This window comes from Pleurodeles waltl, chromosome 1_1 (genome assembly GCF_031143425.1).
Source record: "Pleurodeles waltl isolate 20211129_DDA chromosome 1_1, aPleWal1.hap1.20221129, whole genome shotgun sequence".
Lineage (NCBI taxonomy): Eukaryota > Metazoa > Chordata > Amphibia > Caudata > Salamandridae > Pleurodeles > Pleurodeles waltl.
This window is the reverse complement of record NC_090436.1, coordinates 56811004-56825966: the sequence shown is the minus strand read 5'-3', so window position 1 is coordinate 56825966 and position 14963 is coordinate 56811004. Positions and strand designations below refer to the sequence as shown.

Below are 14963 nucleotides of genomic sequence, written 5' to 3'. Positions count from 1 at the left end.
AGTTCTGAAATGACTGTCCAAGAAATGCAGTGATCTCCAAATGTTAGTACATAACAAGAGAACAGTCATAGATGATAACACGATCCATGTTCGCTCAAGCAAAGTGAACCTTAATCCATACATACTTTTAGAAAGACGCCACCAGGATGACAGGTAAGTTTCTTAATTAAGTACAAGAAAAAGATGTCTCTCGCCATGCAGGACATGTGACAAGAGGCACTTCAACTTTCTAAATGAGCTTCAGTTGGAACATTCCATTAGTGAAGGAATGCGAGGATGGAGGGGGGATGGGCCAGGGAAGGGGACAACTGAGGAGCAATACAACAATACTGAAAACTGATCTGCTCTCAAATCCTTACTCAGAGACATGATTAGTCATCATGAAAGCCAACACACTCTTGAGTTCAGTACAAGCCCTGTCAGAGCTAAGCGAAGAACATTTAACAAGCAAGGCGCTCACATGAAGTAACAGAGGAGCAATGAACACCAGAGAAAAGAAAATGAGAGTTGCATCCAACCAAAAGACACACTACACCAGTATCAAGTTGACTGATCCGGTGACGCAACCAAAAAACCTGTGAAACACTCTGCCAAAGAACTAGCAATTGTGAACACAAAGCAGGACTGACTGGAACCCAGCCATCTTAAGGGTAATAAACATCTACGTTCAACAGAAACAAGAGGAGGGATATTTAAAGGTCCTTATTGCCTTTAGGCAGTGCTTAATTTGTGCTTCTTGGTTCCGGTGCAGAGCAGCGGCACTTATTTTTGAGGGACGGCACCTATTTTTCTCCCTCAAACATTTACTGTGAGCAAAAGACACATGGGAAAGACGGAGGAAGAGAAAAACGAAAAAGCGTCACAAAGGCAGAAAACTGCAAGAGTGAGTTGAAGGGGCGGAGGTGGCTGTAAATGGATTAAAGAGGCCGAGATGGCTTCAGGATTACTCTGCCTCAGTATTCCGTGCTCGCACATTTAATTGCAGCAGCCACAGGTTTCAGAGGCGAGCTTTGGGCACCAGGACATTTTATTTACAAATTAAGCACTGCCTTTAGGGAGGGCATGAGCACACCAGCCGAGCCCCAGCCCTCGATGTACATCTGCAGGGTCTTCAGTTGTAAAATGAACCCAGAACTCTTGTCTAAGTAAGGAAGGCTCTCTGGATGAGGAGTGTCTACCCAATGACACCTCCAAGGCTGTTGTGCCCTTTGTCCCACAAGTTTACTACTCTGGGTGTTGATAATGTGCCACGAATGGTTAATGAATACCTTCAGTCCTGACTATGTCAACCTGCGGTTTCCAAGCAGTACTGTGAGTTGAACGACTTGGTTTCATGAATGGCTGTCCTTTGCTAAAGCATGGCGGTACTAAACTGAAAAAATTGTAAAAGGACCCCCACTCCGTTGGCGAAAGCTCCAAGGGTGTCAGAGTAATTTATGTTTTGTTTTTAAAAGAAAGAAACTCTGACCTTGGAATTTACTTTTGGAAAACAAAAACAGTTTGATGGGCAGCCATATGAAGCAAGGTGTCGGCTCACCAACCTTTCAGTACCTTCAGAAATCCGGCGTGACGCCATCTTCTCTAAAAGCACAGAGATCTCCACAGGGCCTGAGGAGGTCTCAAAATGTGGTGGGTGGTGGTCTAGCCAGGTTGGTAGAGTAAATTACCTCCTCCGGTCCGCACACATAGTCTGAAGGAGGCCCTTAGATCCCAGTGGCCCACATCTCAAAGCCTTGTGGACAACCAATTTAGACAGGTGTCCATATGGCATGGTTTCCAAAACATGTTTGTGATTGACAAATCTAGAATTTACACTTGAGAGCTGATTTACTTACACATAGTATTACCATGACTATGTTGTAAAATAATGTCGGAGTAAATCTACCACCAAGCTGGAATTTCTTGCCAAACTGGTCAGTAGCCAGGAACGTGCACATTTGTGAGTATTCAGAAAGGTTTGGAAATAACTTTTCTAGCATGAGTATGTCTCTTATCTGAGACAGATCACCAACAAAACGGATGAGGTGTAGCGGAAGGGATTCCTGAACATGGAAAATTATTTTCTCTATAGAGCAAAACAAGGAAAAAGCTGGCATGTGCATTTGGACTGGGGTAGGGATTTGCTATTAAAACAAGATGCAGGTGAATATTTGCATATGGGAAACTTGAATTAATGAAAGAGTTCTAGAAAACTTCCTGCAGAAGTGCAACAGTCACAGCTCCCCTGAATTACTCCTAGAAACCATAGTGAACGCTGAAAGGCCCGTAATCTCTATTTTATTTGTGTGAATCGTCATAAACGGGTACAAGTTAGAGGTTGTTTGTTTCTGATATTGCTAGGGCTTGCCCTTTAGGTTGTGTTGCTGAACCTCTTAAAGGATGAAAGTTGGCCGTCAGCAGAAGAACTGTGATCTGGTTAGGTCGAGCCTACTAGACTGTGCATGTGCTGTCTTCTGCGACGCATGTTGTGGCCTCCCAAGAACATCGAGTGGCTTGGAGACCGCCCGTTGCTTACTATTGGTTGCCTTTCCTCGTCACGTGTTTTCGAGCTGTCTCCCTCTTGTTTGTCTCTCCGCGGCACTCTGTGTTGCTCTCTGTTGCCGAACTGCTTCTCCCGCCCCCTCCCTCTTGCATTCACTTGATTGCCAGCATCCCGCCACCTGTGCCCTCCGTGTTGCTTTCCCCCAACACGTACTGCTTTCATCCCCACCCTCCCTCTGGTTGCTTTTGCCCCCCCCAGCCCTTCTCCCCTGTTGCTTTTGTGTACCCCCGTGTTGCTTCAGTGTTTCCGACACCGGCCTTCGTGTTACTCCGTTGTTCGCCTGCCACACTCCCATGCTTCACCTTTCCCTATTCCCAAACCATTCCTCTTGTTGCTTCTGTCCCCCCACCTGCCCATGTTTAACTCGGACCGATAACTAAAAAGAAAAAAGAAATATACACATGAGATTTTGTATGTGTGCTAAATTGTGGGGTGTGTGTCAACAAAATAAAATGACTGGAGGTATCAAAGGTATTTGTTTTTGTTTTTCTAAAGGGACCCCCTCCTTTTTGGCTAGTAAAATTACAATGTTTTGCCACTGAATTTCAGTTGCAAAACATTGATACATATGATGCTGATTTGCCCATCCCCTCCTCCCAGGTACCGGAATGTAAGGTAAGCTGAGAAGACTTTCCAGGAGACATAATCCGTCAAAAAAGTCGATGTTTGTTAAAAGCAAGGTTTATTTCTTACTTTAGTGACACAGCATATCAAAAATGTCCAAATCTCATCACTTCAGCGCAACGCCGATCGTCTCTCGCTCCTCCGCTTCCCAACTGCTGTTCCTCGACGTCTTGGATTCCTCACGCACAACACGTGCGTCAGGAAAACCTGAACACCGAGGAACAGGCTTGTGCGAGCGGCTCCGCTGCGCGTGCAATCAACTAGTAATATTCTAGTTGCACGCACAGCGGCAGATACTACAGAACGTTATCCATTTGGAATCTTATTTTAGATGTTGGAAAACTATTTTTTTGACTCCTAAAATGGGATTGGTACATAGAAAAAAACATTTTAATGGTTACAAACAAGAAATCAGAGCATTTGCGATCATTGAAATGCTTTGTACATCTAGCCCTAGCTTCCGATAGTATTTTGTCCCTCTTTCCTTCAATGTCCAGTAGATGATACATATAAGTTTTTTTATTTAAATATTTTATTTAGCCCTTCCAGCATAAGTGCTATAAATACTTCAAAACGCATCACTTTTGTTGGATACGAGTTGAAACTACATTCATGGTGCACCGATAACCTGTGGATCCTTTTTAAAGCAGGGATGATGTCTAAATCCTTCATTGTCTAACATCTTGGTTTTACATCTTATGCAGAGTCTTGCTTTGTAGTTTGCGACGTTACCAGACTACAGTGCAGTAGTCTAGTTGAGATAATACCAGAGCTCTGGTGAGCTGAATTCAGCTTTTGATCTGCCAGCATCTCTTCACATTGGTAGATGGAAGTTGTTGTTCTTCATTACACCTGTGTCCTGCTTTGCGGAAGAGTGATCTGGATTGATTTCTGCTATTCTTCGTGGGGCAGAAAGTGCGTGCAGGTCTTGCAGTCATAAGATGTGGTGCAGGTTTCAGGTGGCCATGGGTCCCCTGGCTTGGCGTACTTTGGATCAACAGTAGATATGCTATAGGCATATAGTTATATTGTTCCAGCATTCTGGGTTTCTTCCTTGGTTAGTGTGGGCATGTGTGTTGTTGGCATGCATTTTGAAATGCAGTTGGTATTTTATATAATGGCCATATTAAAATGTTGTATAATCAAGGTGCTCAAGGTGACCGTGGGGGAATTCCACTGTCACCTGTTTGATTGGTGATGTTGAGCTGGCAATTTTAATTCAGTAGCTTTGATCTGACAATAAGCAGAAAACTGGGGCAGAGACCCTGTCCATTTTTGAGGAGTCTAGAAAGGTTGTTGTCGGCTATGGGGTTGTATGTTATATGGGAGCTCCTGGATTTTGTCCTGGATTGTCTTGACTTGTGCCATACAGAATGATAGGAGGTTAGGTACATGGAATCTTCTTGGTTGATCCATTTGATCACTTCTCTACAGTTTACTTTGTTGTGAATATTGGCCAATTTCTGTCGCAAATTAGACATTCTTAGTTGTCTGGGTCATACTGTGACATCCCCGGATGTGAGATCTGTAGTGGGCATGATAATGGGAATTTATCAGCGTGCCTTATCATTGGGCATTATCATGTCTCTGTAGTGGTTTCGTCCAGCCTTATTTTAAGTTGTGTCTTAGTCTTTTCATCTCTGGTAATTATGGCCCAGACCATGTGATAGTTATGCGTGACTCCTGCTGAGAGCTAGCAGCAGGAATGCCAGATTCTGAATCTGGGAGTTCATTTCTATGATGTAGCAACAGTTGTTAATATAACCTGTTACCAGCTAGTCCTATGCCATAAAGGAACTCTAAAGTATACAAAAATGTGATGGGTGGAATGCTTGAATTAATCTCAGCCACGGGTAATTACTCGGGCCGCAAAACACCAGTCCATTGTTATTTTGCACACCTTGTCACCTCAGTTTGGACCCAGCCATATGCAAATCATTCTTTACCCTGCTCCAACGGGTAAAGTCCTACCTGAAATGCCAGGCCAGGTCCTCCCCGAAATGAAACACAAGCAACCCAAGAAGGGTTTCACACTTATTAGGGCTCATCAGATGGGTACAGCTTGGTTCCACTGGCAGAGTGTGCATGGGACCCATTTCTGAGCATACCTGTCTCACCTAGGGCACCACACTGAAGCATACAAAAAAGTGATTGATGGAACGCTCACATTAATCTCAGCCACTGATTATTACTTGGGCTGCATCCCAGTACATCTTATCTTGCACACCATGCCACCTCAGTCTGGACCCAGTCATATGCAAATCAGTCTCAACCCTGCTCCAATGGGAACAGTCCAGCCTTAACTGCCAGGCCAGTTCCTCCCTGAATTGTAACACAAGCATCCCAGGACCGCTTTCGCCCTAGTTAGGGCTCATCAGCCAGGTATAGCTTGGTTCCAGTAACACAGTGTGCACAGGACCCACGTCTGGGCATATCAGCCCACTTAGGGTGATTCACTAAAGTATACAAAAAAGTGCTGGATGGAATGCTTGCAAGGCTACAAGACCAATAAGGCGCCCATAGTGAACTCAATATAAAAAAACTCAAATCACCAAAATGGAATTCTCAAACTTTTTTGTGGTTAACGTGGAGGAGGATTGAACCTCTAAATCTGTCTCTCAAGCTGGCATGGGACGTCAAAGGTTTTTGTAGCATGCTGTAATATTTCAAGCACTCTATGTTAAGAAACTTTCATTTCTACATTTGCTTTCCAGGGATGGGATATTACTGAGTTACACTTCTTAGATTTCTAGGGTATTTGGTACTGGCAAAAATCTCTTGATTTTCTTCTGGAGATTTGATAGAGCTTACAACACAAAAAAAGGATTCAGTCCAAGACACCCCAGCAGGGATGGAAAAGGTTAGATTAGAAGAACTGCTCTGATTGGACATGGAAGACTGAGGGATTCTAGATGTCCATCCAGATCAAGCAAAATAAAAATCGAGGCAGTGTGACATCTGCTGACTTCTGCGGTCCCTATAATGAGGCTAGGGAGCTGGAGAATGCAACTGTCTATTATGTATTATTCCTCGGATAAAAAAATCCTTCAGGATGCACTAGCACCACTCATGTGTACAGCTGGTACAAAATAAATCCATCGTACTATGACGTGTATTATATTGGGGTGTCAAACATTGTTTCTCCAGGATCAGCTCCATGCCAGAATTTCAGAATATCCAGACCAGAGACATTACATGCAGGGAATCTAAATGGAAATCATTTAGTTATTGGTTAACCCAGAAATCCAGCATGGATTGAACCCGCTCATCCTAACATGAGTACACATTTGTTTTGCATGTTTATAACATTATAGCCCACTGCTGAGGCCTATACCAGGTGATAAAGACCCTGAACGTAAGTTGCAGGCCCTGGCCGCAACATGGTCCTGTAATGGGGGTGGGGACCTTAGCAACCGGTGTAGACAGAGACAGAAAGGATACAAGGCTATTTGAACATTCCACTCACTGAATGTAGAATATTCTAACTTAAAAAGGAGATTAAAAAAAGACAAACATTGGCATATTGGAGCAGAAGGTCTACTCCAGCCATTATTGGCCTGTATGATCACTACACTCATCTGCATCATCATCCGTATGTTTCCCTGTCTTGTGAAAATGTATGTTTCTTTGATTGCTTTTATTGTAACACACATACACAATGTTCTGTTAATTACCTACTATTGACTCGAATACTATTATATGAATGGATACTGCAACATCGAATGCATTTGATGATAATTATTGTACAGATGTGTCAAATAGATGATTCAGATTTTTCTAAATTTATGCTCAGCAAACCTATGGCATTTATTTCTACATACTGGCACTGGTTTGAAGTGCACCAGCAACACACACTTTTGTGGTGATCTTTTTTAACCCAGGCCCAAGTATAACAGTAAATGGCATGCACACTGATGTATGAGTGAACAAAACTCATTTTGTACAAGTTGTTTGGTGCACATGTTTCAAGACAAAAGTGAAAGTGCCCAAAACAAAGGCAAATGTGCCCTTCACTGTAACATTCATCCATTGTACAGTATCATTGGAAAAGTTGACCAAACATCAAACTTTAAATATTTGTCCAACAGATTCACCAATGAAAAATGGATGAAGGTTCAGGTTGGGGACATCATCAAACTTGAAAACAACAACTTTGTGACAGTAAGTGAGTTGTGTGTGATTCTGTTTTCCTAAAACAAATATTTTATCAACATACAGAAGAAAGAGCGTTCTGTACAATATATTAATGTTTTGCTTACAGACTCTTATCTATACACCATGCATACACAGTAGCCCAGATTTACTAACAATTGGCATTGTGGGTGCGCCATTCTTTTTGCGCAGCCGCGATGCAAAATGTATTTCAGGATTTACAAAGCAACGCAAAGCTGGATTACCTTGCATTATCTTTCATCGGGGAAGAGCTACGTCGGTGGAGCATGGCCGTTCCCATGCTTTCACCCTTGTATTATGATGCAGCCCAGATTTACTAAAGTTTGTAAACCTAGGCGCCTACCTGCGGCTGGCATAACAAGGAGAAATATCTTTATTTTTACTTGTAAATCCCTCTTTGCATGTGTGCTGCATTCTACAGCACACATACAAAGAGCAATATGCCTCGAAGAATAGTTTTTGTGCCGGAAGGGACCCCTCCCCGCACAAAAACTATTCTGACCACAACACAGGCACTCTTGTGTTATGGAGCAAGTGTGCCTGCATTGATGCTAGCCAGCCACAAGTGCGCCAGTGCTATGAGAGACCAGAGCAGGGCAATAACGTAGTAAATAAGGTGCATTTCTGCTCTCTCCCTTTTACCGAACGCAAAGCAGTTAGGGCCAGATGTAGGAAGATAGCAATTTGCGACTTGCAAATTGCGAGTCCCTGCGACTCGCAATTTGCAAGTCGCAAATTGCTATGCAGTACGGTGTCTCAGACACCGACTGCGACTCGCAATGGGGTCGCAATGACCCACCTCATGAATATTCATGAGGTGGGTCGCAAATTGCGGCCCCATTGCGAGTATAGGCACTCGCTAACATGGAGGCCTGCTGTAGTCAGCAGGCCTCCATGTTAGCGACCTGCTTTTCAATAAAGCAGTTTTTTTTTTTTTTAAATGTAGCCCGTTTTCCCTAAGGGAAAACGAGCTGCATTTAAAAAAAAAACGAAACCTTTTGTTTCGGTTTTTACAGGGCAGGGAGTGGTCCTTTGGACCACTCCCTGCCCTGAAAAAATATTTTGGGGTCCAGTCTCAAACTGGAAGGGGTCCCATGGGGACCCCTTCCAATTTGCGAGTGGGTTACCATCCACTTGAAGTGGATGGTAACTGCGACTCCATTTGCGACCACGTACGCGGTCGCAAATGGAGTTGCATACCACTGCGACTCGCAAATAGGAAGGGAACACCCCTTCCTATTTGCGATTCGGAAATGCATTTTGCGAGTCGGTCCCGACTCGCAAAATGCATTTCTGCATAGGAAACACGCATTTGCGAGTCGCAAACGGCAAAATTTGCCGTTTGCGACTCGCAAAGTGTTTCCTACATCTGGCCCTAAGTTCCCTTGCTGCATTTCGTGAATGTTTAGTACATCTGGGCCAGTATGATTAGGCACATACAGTATGAAAGTATCTGCCACACTACAGCGTTTCTGGGATTTCAGCAAGGCTTCTAATCTAAAACCCTCCTCCCAAAAATGATGTACAGCAGATGGGCAACCCATCACAGGGGCTCCCAGTACATGGCATTCTTCTTCCAGGCGCTCCTAGCTGATTTCAGAACAGTGTTTTTAATTGAGAATTTCCACTTTTGTTGCCCCTTGTTGTGTAGGCAGACCTCCTGTTGTTGTCCAGCAGCGAGCCCCACAGCCTGGTGTACATAGAAACTGCTGAACTCGATGGGTAAGTTCTGCTGCACGGTAACTACTGGCCCGGCTCACATCTTTGTTTTCCAAAAATCTGTGGTCGCATAGTCCTCAAGGGTAACCGAAGTGCAGGAGGAATTATTGTGGAAGTGCACAACTTGTGCACATTTCTGTGCATAGAGGACCATAGTGACTCTCCAAAATGTTGGAAAGTTTGGAATAAACCTTGTATAACAGGGATGCTCATAAGATGAATTATGGTTACTTAGAGGCATCTCCTTGGTACATGATTCACATATTTAATTTACACAGAAACTAGGTTGGTACAAAGTCATTTGTTTTACTTGGTGACAGCAAAGATCTCCTCTGATTCATTGTTTCATAATTTTTCTTTACATCATAATCTTCTTTTTAATGGGCCACGGCCAAAACAATTGAACCGGATCCGCAGAATGTTCCACATGAAAATCTCATCAGTGTCTCCACTGTTGTTCAAAGCCTACGTGACTCAGTGAGAAACACAATCTCAAATTCCAGATGAACATTGATGGCACTGAGATCTCTCCATGACTGGTCAAGGGATCATATGAAATGAACAACAATATTCACTATCACAATAGCAAATATGTTAGGATCAGTGAAAACGCCTGTATCTGAGAAAGCAGTTGATGGAAAGAAGGACAGAACGCTTGTCGTCAGATGTCCACAAACTTTGGACCCTATTCCAGACACAAAAAATAAGAATACTTTTTTAAACAGGCCTTTCCTTTGAACAACATATTAATGAGGAGGTCAAGAGCACCAGATTTCAGCTATCACTACTGAGTAATCTCTTTTGCATACCATCTTAACCAGAGCTCTGGTGTGGGCTCGCTTGGACTACAGCAACATTATGTACACCAGCCTACCCAAAAAGTTCTGAGTAGACTTTGGTGGCCTAAAACTCGGTGGCCAGAATGTATGTAATTCATCAACCCGCTCTAAAAGTCCTCCATTACAGGTCAGCATCAAACCCACCACCCTGTGCTCGCTGTGTAAGGCTTATTAGATCAGATGGCCTGGATTTTTCCAGAAATTGAAAACCCATTAAATTCCAGTCAGAGCTCTCAGCTCAAATAACTCCCATATGATGATAGCAAAGAAATTTAAAGGGATGACGCAAGGATGGAGAAGATGTTCCTAATGAATATCCAACACATAAATGTCGTCATATAAGAATATTGTGGACAAAATATCAAATTCAAAAATATCGAAAGGTAAGTGCATATAGAGAATGTATAGAATTACCATTCCACACCTGCATACAATGACAATATATATTGTCAAGGTACATATATTATATGTGGAGCTAGGTAAAAAATAATCTATATTTACTTACCTTTTGTTATTTAAATTGCAATATTTTGTTCTCAATAGTTTTACACCACAATATTCTGTCTTCGATATTCATGGGCGCACTGATGGAGAACAGTAGAAGTCTAAGACTGAAACTCTGGAAAGCTTGCAACTCTACTCTAAGATCAGAACCTAATCTGTTCGCAAAATGTCTGAAAACTTAAGTACTCTGGGATGCCTTCAACTCACTAAAAACAAGCTACCTTTACCCTACTCATGTTAGTTGTTCTTTTAAAAATAATATCAATAATCAGAGAGCTCAGAATGAGCTCCCAAGTAGACACCAGTAAGCCAATCCCAAAGGAGATGACCCAAGAATACTACTAGCAGCCCCCTATCAAACGTTAACAGTGCACATCAGTAGCCTCCTTTCACCGTTGGCCTCTTGCGGGTCCAACAGAGCACCAATTATGCACTCCACAACTGTGGTGAACAATAGTAGAGGTGAGTGTGTGGTTGCCTTTATCAACTTGTTATAGCACTTTGCATTCTTGGCAACTACTGCCTGGGTGTTTCCACCCACTGGTGTCTACTGTACACAATTTTTAGGACTTTCATGACCTGTACCTGCTACAACCTTAGTATGTGTGGATCCCACTGGCTGATGCTTGACTCTTTCATCCTTTACCTGTCCTCCCCTCACACAAGGACATAGGAGAATTGAGTAAAGGTCAGCTCATCCATTCTTTAAGGATAACGCATTTATCCTCATAGCTTAGCGCTCTCTGCAAACGGATGTCAGGACACAATTTCACTCAGCCATCAACATGGCACTACTGCACAGAAAGAATAAGGCACTTACCCTATAGTAAATTTGTTGTTCAACCAAGTAGCCTAAGCTGAGAGGTAAATGCTTCTGTTCCTTAAATACCATAGAGACATGGAGTTAGTATCGATACACAAGTATTTTCACATTTATGAGGGAAAGTACACTTTTAAGCCAGGGACATCTTCTCGAGTTTTGAACCATGTAGTAGAAGATTTGTCAACAGGTTCCATTGGGTGGTAGTTATCATGGTGTGAATCTTGTTATAGGTCATGTAACTTGGTCTTTGCAAATCTACTACCTCTGAACTATCTGTATATTGACATAGGGAAACAAACTTGAAAGTGAAGCAGTCGCTGACCATCACAGGGGACATGGGCGAAGACCTCCGTAAGATGTCTGATTTCAGCGGTGAGTATTCACTCCAGAAAAAAAAAAAAAAGATAATTTGCTTGCCACATAATTATTTGATTCTGTCACATCCTCACCTGTCACTTGTGGCAAAACCTATCAACCCAAGAAAATGTTAATAAACAATTGTTTCATATTGTTTATTGTTTCAATCCGAGCTTCATTTTAAGACAGCTTAGTCAATATCTAGGAATTAAACCAAAATTACACTAAAAGGTTTGATCTCCAGCTCCTTTTCTTATGTTTAGGCTGCTGTTTTCCTTATTTTCTTTACTCTTTGTCTTCTTTGCAAGAGGCACTGTTCCAACTCCATCGAGTAGTGTAGTGCGTGTAGTAGATCTAGTGCCCCAAAAGCGGTCCCACATTACAACTTTTGGGCACTTTGCTTGTTGATCCCTCAATATTGTGATTTTTTTTCACTCAAATGCATGCCTGGTGGATTTCAAGCACATTTGTACCTAATCTCCTCTAGCCATCTATTAATCCCACTAGCCATCTGCATGAACTGGGATACCTCTCACTAAGGTCATACCTAACTCCTATTCATTTAAAATATCACAATGAAACTAGGGCAAATTCATGGAATGGATTTTTTTAAAGTTCAAGACTAATCTCATTAACAACCACTTTAATGAGCCTGAAACCTTGGGTTTCTGAACAGTATGTTGGTCGGCGTAATGCAACGCATGCCTCGTCAGAGATAGTAAGCGCTATAAAAAATGGAATTACAATACAATACAGTTTTGCACGATTTGCAAGATATTGTTGGAGTAACAAAAATGATTTGCTTAAGAAACTTAAGAAAATGTACTTAGTGATGCAATCTAAGCAATCTAATCTTGTTACTTTTCTATTATAATCCAGAAGGATGAATTAATCCAATTAGTGTGTAACTTTTTAAATGTTCAATGCCATAAAACATAGTTTTCAATTTGTAACTAGTAAGTACAAAAACAGGTGAAGCGAGGCAAAATGCACCGACACTCATGCAAAAATCAAACGAAGAATAGTCTAACCATCCAGCCTGTTAGCTGCCTAGTCTTGACAAGTAGGAGGTGGATTAAATCCTGAAAAAGTGCACCATTCACGAGACTGGTCCTGTCCATCTGACCTGTACCAATGAGTACACCACTGCCAAAGGAAGTTCTACACTTAATGACCTCGGCAGTATGTGTGATGGAGGGGACGAACAGAATTGTGTGCATGTATTTGAGATATAAGCATGTGGAGCGAAACGTGTGTCAAAGGGCAGAAACATAAATCAGAGAATATAATTCATGGGTAGTTGGAAATCATAAATTGTTCTGCCTGGTTGTGGAAGAGGAGGAATCCAACGTGAACACGCACAGCATTGTCACGCAGCATCCTCACACCCCACACTGCACAGTTTTGCTAAGCCTACAAGTCTGCCTAAGCTATTTATCTGCTCAAAATCACTGTGCAGTACAGTCCAACAGAGTGGAGGTCTCCTTGATAGACACAGTCTAAAAGACCATCTGGGTCCAATAAAGCTTAGGGTAGTGTGGCGTACTTGCACGTATACGTTCTTGCAGGGGTGAGAGCCCATCTTCGTCTCCACATTAGAAAATGACTTCACACCCCTCTGATCAATACCACTTTCTTTGTTACAGTAGAGTACTTCGCATCTCACCACTGAAGGTAGTGGCCAGTCTGACTTCAGGTCCAGCATCCACTTGTTAACGATGAATCAATGTTCTAGCAATGGCACATAATGTTGACACAAGCATTGCCACATAGTGGTGGTTGTTCCTCAGGCTTCGAATTGTTTGCTTCTTAAGGTCCCACCTCAAGCAAAGACAGCAGTTGATCATGTTGATCATGTTTAGTATGATATTAACCATGTCTCTAGAGTTATTGCATGACTGTGATAAGTTTCATATTGCACCCCTACCTCTTCACAAGTCACCAGAGCATACATTTGGTTTTGCTTCTGTTTGTTCCAGGTGAGATTGTGTGTGAAGCCCCAAACAACAAGCTGGACCGGTTCTCCGGGACTCTGACGTATAAAAAGGAGAAGTATTCCTTGGACAACGAGAAGATCCTGCTGCGCGGATGCACCCTCAGGAACACCGAGTGGTGCTTCGGCATCGTCATCTTTGCAGGTACGTTGCAGGTGGAGGGACCCAACTGTGGAAATTAGATCCAAAAGGAAATGGTTCAAGTGGATTCTTTATTAGAAATATCCCATCCACAAAAGTGCATCCATCAGCTTTCTCCTACTCCAGCAGCTTTCTGTCTTTCTCCCACCACCGCCTGAGGAATAGAATCCTCTTCCATTCTACATCCCCTATGATGTAATACATTCCAGCTACCACACCATCCTCTGTCGTCAACTGATACCCACTGCACCTTCCTTTGTAAGTGTCTGTCCCTCTGGTCTGTAGCTCATATCTTAGGATGAGCAGTTATGTGAATTCGCTGGTGGTATGAACATGTGTGTCCCAAGAACTCAGACAGACCACAGGAGTCCAATTGAGTCCCTTGCCTTCCAGACTAATTTTACAATTCTTTCACAATTCCTTTCAGATGATACTTGTTGGAATTCAGTGAATGAGGTATTTTGTCAGAGCTAACCCATTCTTTTGGATGATGCTGGTTTAGCTACTTTTAATGTATTCACTAATTAGGTTACTGGATATTTTTGTTCATGAATATATTAAAACAGTACAGCATTTTCTAGAATCTATTGGTTAATTGTTTCTTCTCTTTGCTGGCAAACTTCTAAATACTGTATTAATAGTTTTATTACTGCTGCACATTAACTCAGATATTTACTAACAAGTTGTGAATGAAGGCCGGTTGAGCCGCAAGGATGAAAGGCAAGAAGAGCAGGATGGAGCAGACCTCCTTGTATACTTAAGGGAACACTTCCTTTGGATGGCTCATTTTGGTGCCCTTTGAAAGGAGGAAATGTTTCTGCTTCCCTTGACAGGGCATGTTGGTTATTCCTAAACTGTGGACCACCACTGGAAGGTGCCCACATGTCCCCTACCTGTTCTGCTGATCAGATGAGCCACTGCCTAAGTTAGAGATCCTTGATGATTGGTTCCCTCTTAATGGAACCCAAACTTGTCTTTGTTGGTCAAGGTTAAATGCACATATGCCCCCACCGTCCTTCATCATAGATCAACATACAAGCGGAGCTCAGACTTCGTAAATCAGGAACGTACATGCAAAGTTATTCGCCAGTGTTACTCGACGGCATGTCGGGTTCGACATGCAGAGAGTCTGTCATTGTTGGCTACCTACTTGCTGGAGATGTGGCATATTCGCTGATGTCACGGTGTCTCTCAGATGAAGTACCAGTGCAGGTCCCGAAGGGTCGCCCACACTACCTGCCAGTCAA

At 42.7% G+C, this 14963-nt stretch overlaps 1 protein-coding gene across 3 annotated transcripts in view; it reads left to right on the top strand.

The window, feature by feature from the left end:
• LOC138263029 (phospholipid-transporting ATPase ID-like) overlaps positions 1-14963 on the top strand; it is a 490165-nt gene that overhangs the window by 358245 nt on the left and 116957 nt on the right. For all 3 annotated transcript variants that reach the window (XM_069212438.1, XM_069212444.1, XM_069212431.1), the window contains 4 exons: positions 7255-7327; positions 8991-9061; positions 11514-11596; positions 13561-13719. In XM_069212438.1, coding sequence (XP_069068539.1) covers positions 7255-7327; positions 8991-9061; positions 11514-11596; positions 13561-13719 — 386 coding nt within the window. The remainder of the gene's footprint in view (positions 1-7254; positions 7328-8990; positions 9062-11513; positions 11597-13560; positions 13720-14963) is intronic.